Source organism: Salmo salar, chromosome ssa21, assembly GCF_905237065.1.
Source record: "Salmo salar chromosome ssa21, Ssal_v3.1, whole genome shotgun sequence".
Lineage (NCBI taxonomy): Eukaryota > Metazoa > Chordata > Actinopteri > Salmoniformes > Salmonidae > Salmo > Salmo salar.
The window spans coordinates 20,961,198-20,981,243 of NC_059462.1; the positions used below are offsets into that span (position 1 = coordinate 20,961,198).

The 20,046-nt window shown below is 40.2% G+C and overlaps 1 protein-coding gene across 3 annotated transcripts in view; it reads right to left on the minus strand.

The window, feature by feature from the left end:
* Positions 1–20,046, minus strand: part of igfbp-2b2 (insulin-like growth factor binding protein 2 paralog B2) — a 113,688-nt gene that overhangs the window by 85,985 nt on the left and 7,657 nt on the right. For 2 of the 3 annotated variants that reach the window (XM_014164311.2, NM_001279160.1), the window contains exons 2-3: positions 12,825–13,000; positions 11,254–11,394 (exon numbers count right to left, since the gene is read on the minus strand). In XM_014164311.2, coding sequence (XP_014019786.1) covers positions 11,254–11,394; positions 12,825–13,000 — 317 coding nt within the window. Of the gene's footprint in view, positions 1–7,677; positions 10,104–11,253; positions 11,395–12,824; positions 13,001–20,046 lie in introns of those variants that run through there. The other variant, XM_014164313.2, reaches the window with a different exon arrangement.

Genomic DNA, 20,046 nt, shown 5'->3' on the forward strand with positions numbered 1-20,046 from the left:
CGGTCTAAAGACCACATATTGAATGTCTTGATCTTGATCTTTTTACTTGGCCTTGACTCTGTCTCGGACAGTGAGAACTCATAATTTCTTTCCAAGACTAGCAGAGTAAAAAAATCATAATTATCAGCTTCCATTCAGTGAGTGTATAAAACCACTTCACCAGGCTATATCATGAATCATTAAAGGGATACTTTGGGATGTCCAGTATGAAGGAAGTTAGAGGTAATTTCGAGAGCCAATGCTAACTATCGTTAGCACAATAACTGGAAGTCTATGGGTATCTACTAGCATGCTAGCAGATACCCATAGACTTACAGTCATTTTGCTAAATCTAGTTAGAATTGGCTAGCGAAACTAACTATAACTTCCTTCATACTGGGCACAGAGACATAAAAATGGTATCCACAAGTTCATCTGACTCTGGTGAAGTAGATAAAGTGCCTTATTGCCAAAACCCAGAAGTATCCCTTTAATATCTTATTGCTTATTGAAACTGGGCTTTCTACTTTACTCAAACATTACTGTCCATTCGTTTAAGAAAATCCTCAAACTTTGTCGCAATCATCAGAATTTCCTTGATTCATTGGTTTGGAAGAGTAGGGAAATTGTTTGAAAGTTGAACGCTCACTATTAGTAAAGGAAGACCGTGAGAAGTTGTAACAGTCTTTATGTATTTTATAGACATGTTTGCGCAGTGGAGAACCGTCGCTACTGGAACTTCATTTGGAGAAAAATAAATCTTCCAACACGTTGTACCAAACTCAAATATGAAGAAAGGTAGCATAATTTAATGCGCCGAAATGAATCAAACAGGCCTGAGGCTGAGCCAAGCTTCAGGCTGCCACTCACACAGAGACAGTACCTGCACGGATAATACTACCAGCAACAACAACCACACTGCTTACACAACCTATGGTAGACTAACGCCATCACTATCACACTATCACCAAAAGTGACAACAGTGACACATCAAAGGCTGTGTGTGACAGGCTTGTGATGCAGGTGAGTGCACTTTTTGTAGAACACATAGCTGGGGCCAATAGAAAGACATCACTCACACACAGCATGATGATAAAGGATAAGCAGCCTATTCACTCAGACATAATAAGCCAGTACAGTAGGTCCCAATCATAGCAATACAAAAACACAACCATTAGGCATAGGATTTCCCAATCGAAATGTATAACTCTTCCTTCGCATTGCAAACATATTTTTTATCTTCAGCACACAAATTAAGTGGTGATCCAAAGTTTAAATGCAACAAGTTTAATGCAAGCCATTTTTAAAGAGATAGCTAACAACAGCAAGCGAGCTGCAATAAAAACCACAGTTCCACTCACCAGGTGATGATAGTTTGAAACTTAACTTCTTGTGAAAGTTCATCTTGAAAAAGGCAAACCTAACAAATGAGCAGCAATATCCTCTTTGATAACACCTGCTGCAGCCGCTGCAAACTAGCCTACAAAAAAGCTAGCTAGCTAGACTGTGGGAAAATTACTGCTCGCTATTGTGCAGTGACCTGTCGGCCTTCGAGGAGGCATAAGTTCTCATACGTTTTTGTAAAAACGGTACCACCCAGTCAAAATGTGATTGGTTGATTGGTAACACTTTACTTGACACCCAGCGTCATAACACATTATGACATAATTTGTCATAACAGCTGACAACTTGTCATAACCTGTCATAATATGGTCATAACACTGTCATGACCCATATATTTACACCTGTTGTGACATATATTGCGTTATTTTAGGGCTGGTTATGACACCTACATAAGAGTGTCAAAACCCACATTCTTTGTTGATGTTGTAATGAATTCTTTACAGTCATATTTTTTTCCATCATATTTTAAATAACTTGAAGAAAATACACTTTATGACACTGTCAAGAAGCATTATGACCATCCTGTGTCAATTTACTTGGACAAAGAAAATGCATTTTATGACACTGTCAAGGAACATTATGACCATCCTGTGTCACTTTACTTGGACTGTCAAGAAGCATTATGACCATCATATTCATACAAACCAGATAGGCCTATCACGTACATGAAGAGGGTGTCTTGTCCTGCTCCTGAAATCTGCTCCTGCATTCATCTTAGTCATCAGAAACAGAGCATTGGGGAAGGTGCATGTCTGACATCATTGTGTGCGCAATTACAATGATACTTTAATATGGTACATTTTAGAAAACGTAATAACATAAACATACTGTTGACAAGTAGGCTATGGTGTAATGGAATGTTTTGCCTTGTTTGATAGGTTTTGTGGGTTTTGACCATGTTATCTATGTATCATAACCAGCTATAAAATAACGGAATATGTCACAACAGGTGTAAATATATGTCATGACAGTGTTATGACCATATTATGACAGGTTATGACATGTTATGTCAGCTGTTATGACATTATGACATGATTATGACCATGTCATAACGTGTTATGTGTTATACATGTTATGACACTGGGTGTCAAGTAAAGTGTTACCAGTTTATTCCACTGTCACTCCCAAATTCTGACCCCAAAAAAGAGTTGAGGATGAGTCTATCGTGTCCGGAAGAAAATCCATCATTTATTTTCTGTATTAAGGGTTCACTCAAACATCGATTTAAGCTTTGTTTAACTACTGACAGTTACAGCTGATTTTGGGATTGTATATTGATTTGCTCTCCTTAAATATAAGTCATCTGTTTCATTCGTTTCAGTCTCTGAATTGTTTAATCAAACTTTTCACCGCCAGTTCCTGATATCAGGGCATAAAAACTGCAATCTGTCTCCTGAGTTAGCTGGGAGCAGATGCGCACTAGGCTGGCTCACATGCCCACTAGGCCCGAGCTCATTATCCCTGCTTTTCCCTGGCTAAACTAGCTGGCTAGCTGTCCTCATTGCCAAACTTCATAAATACTGCACCCTCAACTTCAAAACTCATTTGGTAGTTATACAATTATGTAACTAAGAAATACTCTGAAAAGAAACTTGAAAATGGTGTATTGTTTTATTGTTTTGTTGAATAGTCATGACTGGTTCGATGGTGGTGAAGGATAGTATCGCTACTATGTTATTTAAAATTTGTGATACCGGGAGAAAAATTGAAATGAAAATAGACGGCCCTCCCTTCAGTAAAATAATGTATATTTTTACCTGACCTTCCCTGAATGTCTGAAAAAAACCCGTCCCCTAAGTGACCGTCCCCTATACCCAGAGAACATGCCTACCATTTACCCACACTCCTAGGACAGACCAGAGCATTTAGATATGCTGTTTTAGAAACTGTAGTAACTTGACAAGGAATGCCCACACGCAATTCAATATTACTTTCCTTTACTTTCAACCTAATAAATAAAAGGTGTACAGACATGTACAAGCGGTACAAACACAGCAAAGCGACACAGCCCACTCAACCTGTGGTAGAGTTGCATTGAACAGGTCCAACTCTGGGTGATGACATCATCAAAGGGGAAAGGTCACAGTCAAAGCCAATGCCAATAATAACCATGAACACATGAATAGTAATCATACTATACTGCAGGTAAGTACAATAACATATTCAATGTAATTATTTATATAGTGTCCACACCATAACAGAAACTGTTCTTCGTTTTGTAAGCATTAGCCTACATGGCAAAGTAGCCAGGAGATTGTGGAGTCACATTCCACCTTTGACAAGGGAAGGGGGGAAAATATCTCCATTATAATAAAAGCACTGCATGAATCTATCATCTTATTTGCGGTGCGAGAAAAAATTGCTTTATATAAATGCAATTCTACATAATTTTACATGACTGGAGATAAGCAGAATCTTTTAATACCACAACAGAGCATGGCAACGAATGAGTGCCTGCTGTAGCACCAAAGAGGTTGTGATTTCTATATAGGCTATTGTTAAGAAAGAGGATAGACAACTTCAGCACTGTTCCAAATATAGACTATCAATGAAAAAAATTGTAGAGCAACAAAACCAGTTACAACTGAAGTATCTGATCATAAATCTATTCAAGAAAAGGCCATTTGTTTTTTAACACAGCAGTTAGGCATATATGCACTTGTAACTTTTTACATTCTGGAAATTATTATTGTTCTATTTTATTCCATGATATTCTTGTTACAAAATTGACTTGTGTTGACTGTAAATAGGAAATGTGAATATTAGAGCATCTGCTGAGCTAAATTACCCTACTAGACAGTGCATTTGGAAAGTATTCAGACCCCTTGACTTTTTCCACATTTTGCTATGTTACAGCCTTATTCTAAAATGTATTGAATACATATTTTTCCTTATCAATCTACACACAATATCCCATAATGATTAAGCAAAAACAGTTCTTTAGAATTTTTGCAAATGTATGAAAAAATAAAAAACATATCTTATTTACATAACTATTCATACCCTTTGCTATGAGACTCGAAATTGAGCTCAGGAGCATCCTGTTTCCATTGATCATCCTTGAGATGTTTCAACAACTTGATTGGAGTCCACCTGTGGTAAATTAAAATCATTGGACATGATTTGGAAAAGCACACACCTGTCTACATAAGGTCCCACATCAAAAACCAAGCCATGAGGTCGAAGGAATTGTCCGTAGAACTCCGAGACAGGATTGTGTCGAGGCAAGGATCTGGGGAAGGGTACCAAAGCATTTCTGCAGCATTGAAGGTCCTGAAGAACATAGAGGCCACCATCATTCTTAAATGGAAGAATTTTGGAACTACCAAGACTCTCCATAGAGCTGGCCGCCTGGCCAAACTGAGCAACTGGGGGAGAAGGGCTTTAGTCAGGGAGGTGACCAAGAACCCAACGGTCACGCTGACAGAGCTCCAGAGTTCCTCTGTGGAGATGGGAGAACCTTTTTTATTTATTTATTATTTACCTTTATTTAACTAGGCATGTTATTTAAGAACCATTTCTTATTTACAATGATGGCCGACGCTGGGCCAATTGTGCGCTGCTCTATGGGACTCCCAATCACGGCCAGATGTGATACAGCCTGGATACAAACCAGGGACTGTAGTGACACCTCTTGCACTGAGATGCAGTGCCTTAGACCGCTATGCCAATCAGGAGCGCGAACCTTCCTAACCCTAACCTTCCAGAAGGACAACCATCTCTGCAGCACTCCACCAATCAGGCCTTTATGGTAGAGTTGCCAGACGGAAACCACTCCTCAGTAAAAGGCACATGACAGCCCGATTGGAGTTTGCCAAAAAGCACCCAAAGGACTCTCCGACCATGAGAAACAAGGTTCTCTGGTCTAATTAAACCAAGATAGAAGTCTTTGGCCTGAATGCCAAGCGTCACATCTGGAGGAAACCTGGCACTATCCCTACGGTGAAGCATGGTGGTGGCAGCATCATGCTGTGGGGATGTTCTTTAACAGCAGGGACTGGGAGACTAGTCAGGATCAAGGGAAAGATGAACGGAGCAAAGTACAGAGAGATCCTTGATGAAAACCTGCTTTATCAATAAAGGCTTTATCAATAATTAATTGTATCTTGCTTATCAACAACATTTGGCATGTCCATGCTCAGCCATAATGCAATTTACAGTAGGCCTAGCCCCTATATCAGTGTGAATGCTTTGTACTGTATATATTTCCACATTAAAGTCATGCAATTACTTAGAACAATGTTGACTGCAAACAGGTTCAAGTTAACGTATTTAGCAAAGATGGGATGGGTCTACATTTTGTTATTTTGTTTCTGTAAACTGTTTAACAATCTATAACGGACTAACATTGGAATTTGAATTGATTCCAAGGCAACACATAAAATACCCTAAATTCACAACTTGAAGCAATCACATATTTAGCCATGGAGCACATTTTGATGAGGGGCTAAGCCTTGACACAACTGGTTTATTCATCAAACCCAGCCTTTTCCCACCACCACCACCAGCACTGCACTGATTATTTTGGTTGTGAAAATAGCAAATATATTTCTGGCACTCCACCAAACCTATAGTGCTACCGCCAACGCTTAGATTTACCATTGAGTTAGGTTTGTTAACCGAGTACAAACTAGATGACCCTCCCCTGAACTAAATAAAAAAGTTGTAAACCCTCCCCCTGACTGAAATTGAAAAAGCATGACCCTCCCCCATTTTCCTCCGGTAATAATTATGTAAATTCCAACCACCCCCAAATTCCAACCGCAGATCCAAGTTAGCTGGACGTTTCTGACTGGTCTTGGAACTGTGACAACGAGCAGCCTCTCCCCGCTTGGCTTGATGGGATATGTAGTGACTTTGCCAACACAGACAGATATGTACACAGCACAGGAGGCTGCTGAGGGGAGAACACCTCATAATAATGTCTGGAACGGAGCAAATGGAATGGCATCAATCACCTGGACACCATGTGTTTGATGTATTTGATACTGTTCCACTCATGCCGCTCCAGTCATTAACAGTCTTGTACCCTTAACATTTTTCAACTGACTATTGTATTTGTTGTTTAAATGTCACAAGTTAATTGACATGAGACAAACTAGAGAAAATAGAAACCCGACAGATCGCAATGGCTATAATGAATGGCTAAATTACTTCCGGACACCAAGGTTGCATGGAGCAGATAACTTTCTATCTAACTTCTGATGGCTTAGCAAATGGCTGATTTAGCTATCTAGAATTATCTCCCCAGAGACCACCAAAGAAAAATCCTCACTGGATCTTTTTTTCTCTTCAGTGTTCACACATTCCTTTCCAACAAAAACTGAAGAGATTAAATCAGAATATAATTGAAAATAATAATATAGTTAAAATATTATTGAAAAGATTCAATAGAAATTAACACGAAATGTACATTTTAAAACGACACCATTCTGAATGTCTAAAGAGTTCTTCTGAAATATGAACACAGAAACAGTTGACATTTTGATCTCTTATTATGGTGGCAATTGGAGAAAATTACATTCATGGTCTTTACTTGGACTCACATTTTTCTGGTCTCTCTCTTGCTCAGTCTGTCACGTCCTGACCCTAGTAAGATGTCATTTTCTATAGTAGAGTAGGGCAGGGTGTGTTTTTGGGTTGTTCTATGTTTTCTATTTCTATGTTTAAGTTCTAGTTTTTCTATTTCTATGTTGGGATTGTTTGGGTTGATCTCTAATTGGAGGCAGCTGATCCTCATTGCCACTGATTAGATATCATATTTAAGTAGGGGGTTTTTCTCTTCCTGTTTTGTGGGTTATTATCTTTTGAGTAGTGTGTTTTCCTCGCTGCGTCACGGTTTGGTGTTTTTATGTATTCAAGTATTTTTTATGTATTGCATTTAGTTTCACAATAAATAAAATATGTGGAACTACGAACATGCTGCATTTTGGTCCGATCCTTCAAACAGCCGTGACAGTGTCGGATCCCTCGTTCCCCTCCAGTTCTCGGTCTTGACTTGGACTCGATTTGCTGCGGTCTTGGTCTTGAGTTGGTCTCACTTTAGGTGGTCTCGAATGCAACACTGCTAATAGTATGTCTCAACTCATTTTCTCTGCTAAATGCTCTCATGATCAACAGACCTGATCATGGACTGTTAGACATCAGATAAACAGCAGCAATACACAATTGCATTTCTATTGTTTTGCAACTAATTACAGAATATGGTTGGTTCACTTCTTCACAATAATTAGTAAAGCAGGAGTCACCTTAGAAGCTTAGACATAAGGGAACATACATGAAAATAGCATACAATAAGTCTACTGGACAATTTATTGGTACCTCTACATTAGCATTATAAATGACAAAATGTTAAGAATTGTATCTATTGATCAGACATTTATTTGATCATTTATAATAGGCCAGCATAGCCGAAATATTGATCAACATGAACACTCATGAGAAATAATGGTGAGACATTTGACATTTTAAAACATTTCAGCCAGTGTGCAGGACCCAATGATTCGTACAATTTGTAACACTCATGTCCTATCTGAATGCTTGAAAAAAAACTATACAAAGTTACAAAATGTGATATGACATCACGTAAAAGTGAATAACTTAGGCTTTAGGAAATGCGACCAACTACAGATATTGATGGGAGCAGAAGAGGGGGGGGACCCATGTGCCCCACATCAATGAAGCATGCTTCAGTCACCCACTTGCAAATGGGCACACAACATCATTTTGACGTCTTAGTCTGGGTATATTCTGGTCTCGACGTCATATGACCAAATTATGAACCTTTTAAGACGTCTTCCTTGAGATGTCTTTATTATGCCTAACAACAAACCAGATGTTGTTACAGGTCTTATGGCGGTTGTTATTTACAACAAATCTTAAATAATTGTATCTTCTCATCAAGCTTATAAACAAACAAATCTGGAAAAAAATCATACATTTTGCAATAAAAGCACCAAATCCGGCACAGAGGTAGATTTAAGTACCCTGAAAATATTCAGATATAGAGCCACCCCAGATTTGGCCCCTGGGGGGTGTGACAGATCTTGTTTTTAAATGGCCACCAATGGTACCGTTATTTCACAATTCAGAAGAACTGTTTAGAGATAAAGGCAGCAACTTTGGAACAGAGATAGGTTTATGGACCCTGAGAAGATGTTAATATGGAAACACCAGAGATTTGGCCCCTGGGGGGTGTGACAGCCATTTTTCAAAATGGCCACATTTTATAACACTATTTTACAATCCAGAAGGATTATTTTGAGATAAACACACAACATTTGGCACAGAAGTACATTTATGTAGCCTGAAAAGTTTTAAATATGGATCCACCACAGATTTGGCCCCTGGGGACTGTGGCAGCCATTTTACAAAAAAGGCCAATGTTGGTAATACACTGTTAATGTTCTGAATGCCTGTTTTTAGATAAATCTACCTCTGTACCACATTAGGTGTGTTTATGTAGCCTCAAAAGATGTAGATATGGACTCACACCCTTGGGGCTGTAGCAGCCATTTTACAAAATGGCCACTGTTGGTAATAAAATGTTAATGTTTTGAAGGACTTTTTTAAAAGATATGGAGCCAAGACATATTTGGCCCCTGAGTGCCTTAGCAGTCGTCTTATGAAATGGCCACAGACGGTAATACAATATACAGTTATTTTGACACACCCAATTTGGCACAAATGTAGACTTAGGTACCCTGAAAAGATTTAGAGGGCTAAGAACTCTTAGAGCCCTCTGGATTGATGATTAATAAAAATTGTATGGTTCAAAGAAATTATGGAAAAGAGGTGGCAAACAAGTCAAGCTGCTCAGCTGATTGGTTAACAAACTGTAAATGGAGAAATGTTGTACCTAAACTTACCAAAATGAAGAATACATTATATTACAGAACTAAGATAAATGACATAAAACACAATCTAACAATACTTTGGAGTACCTTGAATGATACCATGGGAGGAAAACCCAATTCATTTCCATCGTTCATTGAAGTTAATGGGTCTTTTAGCTATTGCCAATCATTTCAATTACTATTTCATTAGTAAAGTGGTAAAACTCAGAAGTGAAATCACAACATCGAACGATGAACCATCATATTTTGGTAAAAAAATATCTAACAATGAAAGAGAAGGATTGCTGTTTTGAATTTTGTCAAGTTAGTGTGGGAGAGGTGGAAGAATTTGATTTGAAGTAATCCCACTGCCTAAAAATAGTAAAGCACCCTTTGCTGGCTTTAACAGCTGCCCAATCATTTTGCTGCCTCTTCTTAGTAAACAGAAGGAGAGAAATGTGTTTGACCAAATGCAATGCTATTTTTCAGAGAACAAGTGCACTTCTGACTTTCAGCATACACATAGAGAAGGGCAATCAACTTATACTGACTGTCTCAGATGACAGATGATTAGTGAAAATAAATTGATAATAAGATTATATTTGGAGCTGTATTGTTAGATTACAGTGCTGCGTTTTATGTTTTTGATCATACATTGGTATTGAAAAAACTCACTTGTTTTGGCTTTACATTACCTGCCATCACATGGTTGGAGAGTTATTTATCCAATAGAACCCAAAGTGTTCTTCAATGGAAGCTTCTCTAACATCACATATACAATGCGGTGTCCCTCGAGGGAAGTTGTCTTCGGCCATATCAGTGTTACTTTTCATGTTTTGTGTTTTTTATGGACCCCATGACGAATAGCTGCAGCCTCTGCAAAAGCTAATGGAGAATCAAATAAACAAATAAATAAACAAATAAATACACTTCTGATGACTGGCCGCCTGGTGAAGGAGCAGCTGTGTTATTGCTGAGCAACCGAGTTGCTCCATCCAGTGTTAGAATTCTGAGATTCGGTTGAAAAATATATCAGTATTGTCAGAAATGCTACAAAAATATAGTACATCATTGCTTATCTATTGGCACTTGAAACCGATAAATTATAAATTGAATCAAAACTGTTGCCCCTAAAATGTATTCAGTCCGAATGGCGGCAAGTCTAATAGTCACGGTGGATGCTGTAGTCTCGTTCTTATCCAACAGCGCGATATTGAGCTAGGTGGGGGGGTTCTCCCTAATGCTAACAAGCCTGTTAAAAATCCAGTTCTTGGAAATGGCCGGATGGCTCATGACGAGGGGCAGGGAGTGTGTACCTACAATCAAGGTGATTTGCGAATTTCATCGACAATATTGGCATAGCCATGAATGTAAGTAGATTTTAATTTAACATTGAGCTTCAACCAAAATCTACATATGAATAATATCATAAGGCCTTACTTTGATGCCCATGTTTACCCCAACATAGGGGTGTTAGGAACCTACTGGTTTACAGGCCACATCAGGCCTGCAAGTCACATTATGCTGACTTGCGAAGTGAGTCCAATAGGAATCCAATAGATTCCTATTGGAATCCAGACAGAGCTATGACATCCAACAGTTGGAATTTTTATTCAACCACAACCTGCATTTCTTAATGACACCCAGAGTTAGGAATATTGATAAAGGGGACTACCTAAAACATTTAAACTAGAACAACCATTTCGGTAAAGGGTGCAATAAATCTACCTAACTGATAGTAGTTAGTTATTTATCTTCATGTAGCATAAGATTAATGAATCAATCAATGTACATGGAAAAATCGAGCTGCAGTAGAGCATGCTGGGGATAATGATAATGATGGCCATAGTTTTGATAGAAATGTTTTACTCTCCACAGAGTAAAACAGACACAATCACAATCTCACAGTCAACACTGGTTATTAGCATCAACACTGTGTTTCTTCTAGAAATGATACACTGAAAAATCAACACTGGCCAATATGCTGTGAGGCTACAGTATATTACATTAACCATATCAATGATTTGAGGCTCACCTGTTTGAGATTGTATTGGCCCCATCTGTCACAATTGGGGAAGTTGAGCTCGTACAGATTCTCCAGCGGTTCCCTGTTGTCATGGAAGGTCATCTTGGAGATCTCCTCCAGCACCTTGTCCAGCTCCTGTTGACAATGGCTCTGAAAAGCACAGACAAAATGCTGACTGTTGAACTAATACACATTAAACTCAGCACCACCCAGTACATAGCATTGAGCCAGTAACTGAAAGGCTGCTGGATCGAATCCCCGAGCTGACAAGGTAAAAATATGTCGTTCTGCCCCTGAGCAAGGCATTTAACCCACTGTTCCCCGGGCGCCAAAGACGTGGATGTCGATTAAGGCAGCCTCCCGCACCTCTCTGATTCAGAGGGGTTGGGTTAAATGCGGAAGGCATTCAGTTGTACAACTGACTAGGTATACCCCTACCCTTTCCTTTCCTTTCCTTACATAAGTGATTGAATTGTATGACGGGTGCACAGCGTGACAGAGCTGAAGGCTGTGTTTTGCCGGCCTATTTATACTATACAGGAGTGTACGACAGCTATCAAAGTGGATCAGTGTGTCCTCCAACGGTTTGGTCTGGGACAAGAGGGGGGCATGACCCGCCAGGGTTCTTATCTGGACCTTACAATAACATATGGATGCTAAGTTCCCACACATTCTATTGAGGGAAGGAGGATGTAGAAAAAGCAAGCTTTTAACTTAGCAAGACTTCTCATCTCTAGTTGGAGTAAATAATGATCTCACTATATCTACGTCATACTCCAAACACTCACATTAACAGAAAACACATCTTTAACACTCCATTTCACCAAACCCCAGGCTGGAACATTTTTGAACTGTCATTTTAATTGTCCCTCCACAACCCACAACTTACCAACCCCCAGAACTGACTCCCCCATTTGCCTACCCCCATTTACTGCATTAGTATATCCATTGTTGTCTCTAATGGTCTCATCAATTGTGTTCCCCTCTTGTTTTGTGGCAATACATAGAGTTAAATGAGGGAGAAGATCTGGGCATGTATATGATTGTTTCCTAGGTCGCAACACTTATGGCTCTTCTCTGTGGGCCCCGGGGGCCACGCTTATTAGCATGCCACATATTTTTGCTTTAAACAAAGTTCACATGAACCGGACGACAATGGGTTGTTTGGGAAATGAATGTAGGGCTAACTAGGGTTGTGTTAGTCAACTAATAACAAGGTTGTCCTTGTAAGCCGCGTGATCTTGAATGAAGCATATAAACACTGTTGAATGAGTGCTGTTTATTGGCAGTGTGCAAATTTAACGCAATTCAACTTAGCTCGAATATTTCTACTTATTGATGGTGAAAATACTGCCAATATTTGATAGTCCGGTATCAAACCCGGTTCTGTAGGGATGCCTCAAGCACTGCGATGCAGTGCCTTAGACCGCTGCGCCACTCGGGAGGCCCTAAGTTTAGCCATTCTAAGCTATGTAGTGTCATAATACTAATTGCTCATCAAGTTTCTGAACTGTATCTCTCGGATAGCGGATGTGAACAAAGATGGATTTTTATTTAGTTTTGGAAGGGTTTGTCCTGACCTGAGTGGGCCGTTGGGTCCTAGGTTCCTCAGGGCGGGTGTTGGTCTTCATCTTGTTCTTGAGCTCGTTCTGGGCCTGTCTCACAGCCTTCTGTTTGGACCACATCCAGGGGCTGGCATCTTTGGTCGGCTTCTTCTGAGCGGGACCCTCAGTGCCCTGCAGCTCCACTATAGGTCCTGCACGCACACACACACACGCACACACACACACACACAAACAAAGACTTAGTGCACTCTTAGAAAAAATGTGGTACTGTATCTAGAACCAAAAAGGGTTCTTCGGCTGTCCCCATAGGAGAACACTATGACGAACCCCTTTTGGTTCTAATTAGAACCCTTTTGGGTTCCTTGTAGAACTGTTTTCACAGAGAGTTCTACATGGAACCAAGAATAGTTATCCTATTGGGACAGCCACAGAACCATTTTGGAACGTTTTATTCTAAGAGTGTACATGCCCCGAATACAAACAAGGACATCTGCACATAAAAAGTTTATATGCACCGGAAACTCGTTCCAAACAAAGAAAAAATGATTGCTGAAGAAAATGTTCCCTTTATAGACTCTCAGGGTCGACAGAACACACACACCCACACCCATAGATACACACACAATTGTTTGCTCTCCTTTAATTAATCCCAAAGGAGCTTTCAAAGCACTATGTTTCTAATGACAGGTTTCTGTAAACAATGTGTTATCTTTGGAAGACAAAGATTCACATTGGCTCCCTCAAGGCACCATCCTGCTGGTACAGTATGTGTCTTACACCCTGTGTCTTACAACCTGATGTCATTTCTCCTGCTGGGCAGTGAGTCTCAGAAGTGGTCGGGACTATAATCTCATTGGTGACAGTTTGTATGTACTACAGGTTGTAAATAATGATGAGAGATGGTGCCTAAGATTGGTTGTGTGGTTAAAATCAAAGCCCTCAGCACATACAGTGCCTTCAGAAAGTATTCACACCCCTTGACTTTTTCCCCCAAAAAATTGTGTTACATGGATCACATGTATATATGTTTTACACATAATACCCCATCATGCCAAAGTGGAATTTTGTTTTTAAAATCTATACAAATTATTTTGAAATTAAAAACTGAAATATCTTAAGTCAAAAAGTATTTTCATTGCCTTTGTTATGGCAAGCCTAAATAAGTTCGGGAGTAAAAATATGCTTAACAAGACACATAATAAGTTGCATGGACTCACTCTTCTTGCAATAGAATGACTACCTCATCTCTGTACCCCACACATACATATCCGGGTTCAATCCCGGGCTGTGTTGATGCCGATTCCGACCGGGAGACCTATGAGGCGACGCACAATTGGCCCAGCGTCGTCTGGGTTAGGGGAGGGTTTGGCCGGCTGGGATGTCCTTGTCCCATCGCGCTCTAGCAACTCCTGTGACGGGCTGGGCGCATGCACGCTGACATGGTCGGCATTTGTACAGTGTTTCCTCCGACACATTGGTGCGGCCGGGTAGGCAGTCATTGTAAATAGGAATTTGTTCTTAACTGACTTGCTTAGTTAAAAAATAAAATAATTGTTTAAATAAAACATTTTAAAATAATCTGTAATGTCCCTCAGTCGAGCAGTGAATTTGAAGCACAGATTAAACCACAAAACCAGGGAAGTTTTCCAATGCCTTGCAAAGGAGGGCTCCTATTGGTAGATGGATAAAAAATAAAAAGGAGACATTGAATATCCCTTAGAGCATTGTGAAGTTATTAATTATACTTTGGATGGTGTATCAATACACTCAGGCACTACACGGATACAGTCGCCCTTCCTAACTCAGTTGCTGGAGAGGAAGGAACTGCTCAGGGATTTCACCATTAAACCAATGGTGACTTTAAAACATGGCTGTGATTGGAGAAAACTGAGGACAGATGTTTGCAATATCGCACTTATGTAAAACTGCAAAATATTAACTTTATGTCCTGAATACAAAGTGTGATTTTTGGGGCACATCCAACTCCACACATAACCGAGTACCATTCTTCATATTTAAAGCACGGTCGTGGCTGTATCATGCTATGGGTATGTTTGTTATTGGCAAGGACTAGGGAGTTTTTTTATTTATAAAAATATACGGAATAGAGCTAAGCAGAGGCAAAATCCTTCAGTCTGCTTTCAACCAGACAATGGGAGACAAATGTACATTTCAGCAGAAACATTAGCCTAAAACACAAAGCCAAATATACACTGGAGTTCAAATCAAATCAAATTGTATTTGTCACATGCGCCGAATACAAGACCTTACAGTGAAATGCTTACTTACAAGCCCTAAACACCAATGCAATTTATTTATTTTTTAAATAAATACAAAAAAATACAAAAATAAGAATAAGAAATAAAAGTCACAAATAATTAAAGAGCATTAGTAAAATAACAATAGGGAGGCTATATACAGGGGTACTGGTACAGAGTCAATGTGCGGGGGCACCGGTTAGTCGAGGTAATTGAGGTAATATGTACATGTAGGTAGAGTTATTAAAGGGACTATGCATAAATAATAACAGAGAGTAGCATCAGTGTAAAAAGGGGGAGCAATGCAAATAGTCTGGGTAGCCATTTGATTAGATGTTCAGGAGTCTTATGGCTTGGGGGTAGAAACTGTTTAGAAGCTTCTTGGACCTAGACTTGGATCTCCGGTACTGCTTGCCGTGCGGTAGCAGAGAGAACAGTCTATGACTTGGGTGACTGTAGTCTTTGAGCATTTTTTGGGCTTTCCTCTGACACCGCCTAGTATATAGGTCATGGATGTCAGGAAGCTTTACACTCTGTAACACCTTACGGTTCGATGTAGAGCAGTTTCCATACCAGACGGTGATGCAACCAGTCAGGATGCTCTTGATAGTGCAGCTGTAGAACCTTTTGAGGATCTGGGGACTCATTAAAAATCTTTTCAGTCTCCTGAGAGGGAAAAGGTGTTGTCATGCTCTCTTCACAACTGTCTTGGTGTGTTTGGACCATGATAGTTCGTTGGTGGAACTTGAAACTCTCGAACCGCTCCACTTCAGCCCTGTCGATGTTAATGGGGGCCTGTTCAGTCTTCCTTTTCCTATAGCCCACAATCACTTTGTTTTGCTCACATTGAGGAAGAAGTTGTTGTCCTGGCACCACACTGCCAGGTCTCTGACCTCCTCCCTATAGGCTGTCTCCTCATTGTCGATGATCAGGCCTACCACTGTCATCAGCAAAATTTATGATGGTGTTGGAGTCATGCTTGACCACGCAGTCATGGGAGAACAGGGAGTACAGGAGGGGACTAAGCCCGCACCCCTAAGGGGCCCCAGTGTTGAGAATCAGCGTGGCAGATGTGTTGTTGCCTACCATTACCACCTGGGGGAGGCCCGTCAGGAAGTCCAGGATCCAGTTGTAGAGGGAGGTGTTTAGTCCCAGGGTCCTTAGCTTAGTGATGCGGTTTGTGGGTACTATGGTGGTGAATGCTGAGCTCTAGTCAATGAACAGCATTCTCACATAGGGGTTCCATTTCTCCAGGTGGGAAAGGGAAGTGTGGAGTGCGATTGAGAATTGGAGTGGGTCTAGGGTTTCCGGCATGATGGTGTTGATGTGAGCCATGACCAGCCTTTCAAAGCACTTCATGGTTACCAACATGAGTGCTACGGGGCGGTAATCATTTAGGCAGGTGGTCTGTTTGAAACATGTAGGTATTACAGACTCAGTTGAGAGGTTGAAAATGGAAGTGAAAAGACTTGCCAGTTGGTCCACGCATGCTTTGAGTACACGTCCTGGTAATCCTTCTGGCCACGCAGCTTTGTGAATGTTGACCTGTTCATCGGGGTAGGGGGAAGTATTTTCACGTCCGGATGAAAAGCGTGCCCAGAGTAAACTGCCTGCTACTCAGGCCCAAAAGCTGTAATATGCATATAATTAGTAGATTTGGATAGAAAACACTCTGAAGTTTCTAAAACTGTTTGAATGATGTCTGTGAGTATAACAGAACTCATATGGCAGGCAAAAACCTGAGAAAGAATCCAACCAGGAAGTGTGGAAATCTGAGGTTTGTAGTTTTTCAAGTGATTGCCTATCCAATATACAGTGTCTATGGGGTCATATTGCACTTCCTAAGGCTTCCACTAGATCTCAACAGTCTTTAGAACGTTGTTTCAGGCTTCTACTCAGAATGGGGAGCGGATAAGAGCTGTTTGAGTCAGGTGTCTGGCAGTCGGCCATTATTTTAGTTACGCGCGTGGCCATGAGCATGAGCTCAGTTCTCTTTCCTTTATGAAGACAAAGAAATTGTCCGGTTGGAATATTTTTGAAGATTTATGATAAAAACATCCTAAAGATTGATTCAACACATTGTTTGACATGTTTCTACAAACTGTAATAGAACTTTTTTGACTTTTCGTTTGGACTTTTGTGCGTGCGCCTTCTGCATTTGGAATAGTGAACCTAACGCACAAACAAAATGGTATTTGGACCATTTATTTGCACCATTATTTGGACCAAATGGTATTATCGAACAAAACAAATATTTATTGTGGAACTGGGATTCCTGGGAGTGCATTCCGTTGAAGATCATCAAAGGTAAGTGAATATTTATAATGCTATTTCTGACTTCTGTTGACTCCACAACATGGCGGGTATCTGTAGGGCTTGTTTTGGTGGCTGAGTGCTGTACTCAGATTATTGCAAAGTGTGCTTTCGCCGTAAAGCTTTTTTGAAATCTGACAGCGGTTGCATTAAGGAGAAGTCTACCTTTAATTCTATGCATAACAGTTCTATATTTTATCAACGTTTATGATAAGTATTTCTGTAAAATGATGTGCTCATTCACCAGGAGTTTTGGAGGCAAAACATTTCTGAACATTATTCGCCAATGTAAAATGGGGTTGTTGGATATAAATATGAACTTTATCGATTAAAACATACATGTATTGTATAACATGAAGTCCTGGGAGTGCCATCTTATGAAGATCATCAAAGGTTAGTGATTGATTTTAGCTGTATTTCTGGTTTTTGTGACACCTCTCCTTGCATGGAAAATGGCTGTGTGGTTTTTCTTGTCTAGGTGCTGTCCCAACATAATCTAATGCTATGCTTTCGCCGTAAAGCCTTTTTGAAATCGGACACTGTGGTTGGATTAACGAGAAGTTTATCTTTAAAATGGTGTATAATACTTGTATGTTTGAGATTTTTGTTGTTTTGAATTTGGCACTCTGCTATTTCACTGGCTGTTGGTGAGTGGGATGCTATCGTCCCACATACCCCAGAGAGGTTAAAGGTCTTGCTAATATTGGCTACGGAGAGCGTGATCACACAGTCGTCCGGAACAGCTGGTGCTCTCATGCAAGCTTCAGTGAAGCGAGCATAAAGGACATTTATAAAGAACATTCGGCGTCAGAGCCGGTGTCTGTTTGATGGTTCACTTTGCAAGTTTGATGGTTCGTCTGACGGCATAGCAGGATTTCTTATAAGTGTCCGGATTAGTGTCCCGCTCCTTGAAAGCGCCTTTAGCTCAGTGCGGATGCTGACTGAAATCCATGGCATCTGGTTGGGGTATGTACTTTATGTACGGTCACTGTTGGGACAATGGCATCGATATACTTATTGATGAAGAAGGTGACTGATGTGGTATTCTCCTCAATGCCATCAGATGAGTCCTGGAACATATTCCAGTCTGTGCTAGCGAAACAGTGCTGTAGCTTAGCATCTGCGTCCTTTGACCACTTCCGTATTGAGCGAGTGACTGGTACTTCCTGCTTTAGTTTTTGCTTGTAAGCAGGAATCAGAAGGATAGAATTATGGTCAGATTTGCCAAATGGATGGCGAGGGAGAGCTTTGTACATGTCTCTTGTGTGGAGTAAATGTGGACTAGATTTTTCTTCCCCGTCTTGTTGCACACGTAACATGCTTGTCGAAATGAGGTAAAACGGATTAAAGTTTCCCTGCATTAACCTCTCTACGGTAGGGGGCAGTATTTGCACGGCCGGATAAAAAACGTACCGATTTAATCTGGTTATTACTACTGCCCAGAAACTAGAATATGCATATAATTGATTTGGATAGAAAACACACTAAAGTTTCTAAAACTGTTTGAATGGTGTCTGTGAGTATAACAGAACTCATATGGCAGGCAAAAACCTGAGAAGATTCCTTACAGGAAGTGCCCTCTCTGACCATTTCTTGGCCTTCTACACTCTCTTTATTGAAAACTGAGGATCTCTGCTGTAACATGCCACTTCCTACGGCTCCCATAGGCTCTCAGAAGGCGGCAAAACGTTGAATGATGACTTTGGAGCCCCTGGCTGAAAAACAGTAGCGCATTTGGATAGTGGTCGATCAGAGAACAATGAGACTGGGGGCGCGTGCACGAGCCGACACCATGTTTTTATTTTTTCGTCTTTGAACGAAAACAGGGTTTCCCGGTCGGAATATTATCGCTTTTTTACGAGAAAAATCGCATAAAAATGTATTTTAAACAGCGGTTGACATGCTTCGAAGTACGGTAATGGAATATTTAGAATTTTTTTGTCACGAAACGCGTTGTGCGCGTCACCCTTCGTCACCCTTCGGATAGTGTTTTGAACGCACGAACAAAACAGAGGATATTTGAACATAACTATGGATTATTTTGAACCAAACCAACATTTGTTATTGAAGTAGAAGTCCTGGGAGTGCATTCTGACGAAGAACAGCAAAGGTAATCCCATTTTTCTTATAGTAAATCTGAGTTTGGTGAGGGCCAAACTTGGTGGGTGTCAAAATAGCTAGCCCGTGATGGCGAGCTATCTACTCAGAATATTGCAAAATGTGCTTTTGCCGAAAAGCTATTTTAAAACCGGACATAGCGATTGCATAAAGGAGTTCTGTATCTATAATTCTTAAAATAATTGTTATGTTTTTTGTGAACGTTTATCGTAAGTAATTTAGTAAATTCACCGGAAGTTTGCGGTGGGTATGCTAGTTCTGAACGTCACATGCTAATGTAAAAAGCTGATTTTTGATATAAATATGAACTTGATTGAACAAAACATGCATGTATTGTATAACATAATGTCCTAGGAGTGTCATCTGATGAAGATCATCAAAGGTTAGTGCTGCATTTAGCTGTGGTTTGGGTTTATGTGACATTATATGCTAGCTTGAAAAATGGGTGTCTGATTATTTCTGGCTGGGTACTCTGCTGACATATTCTAATGTTTTGCTTTTGTTGTAAAGCCTTATTGAAATCGGACAGTGTGGTTAGATTAATGAGA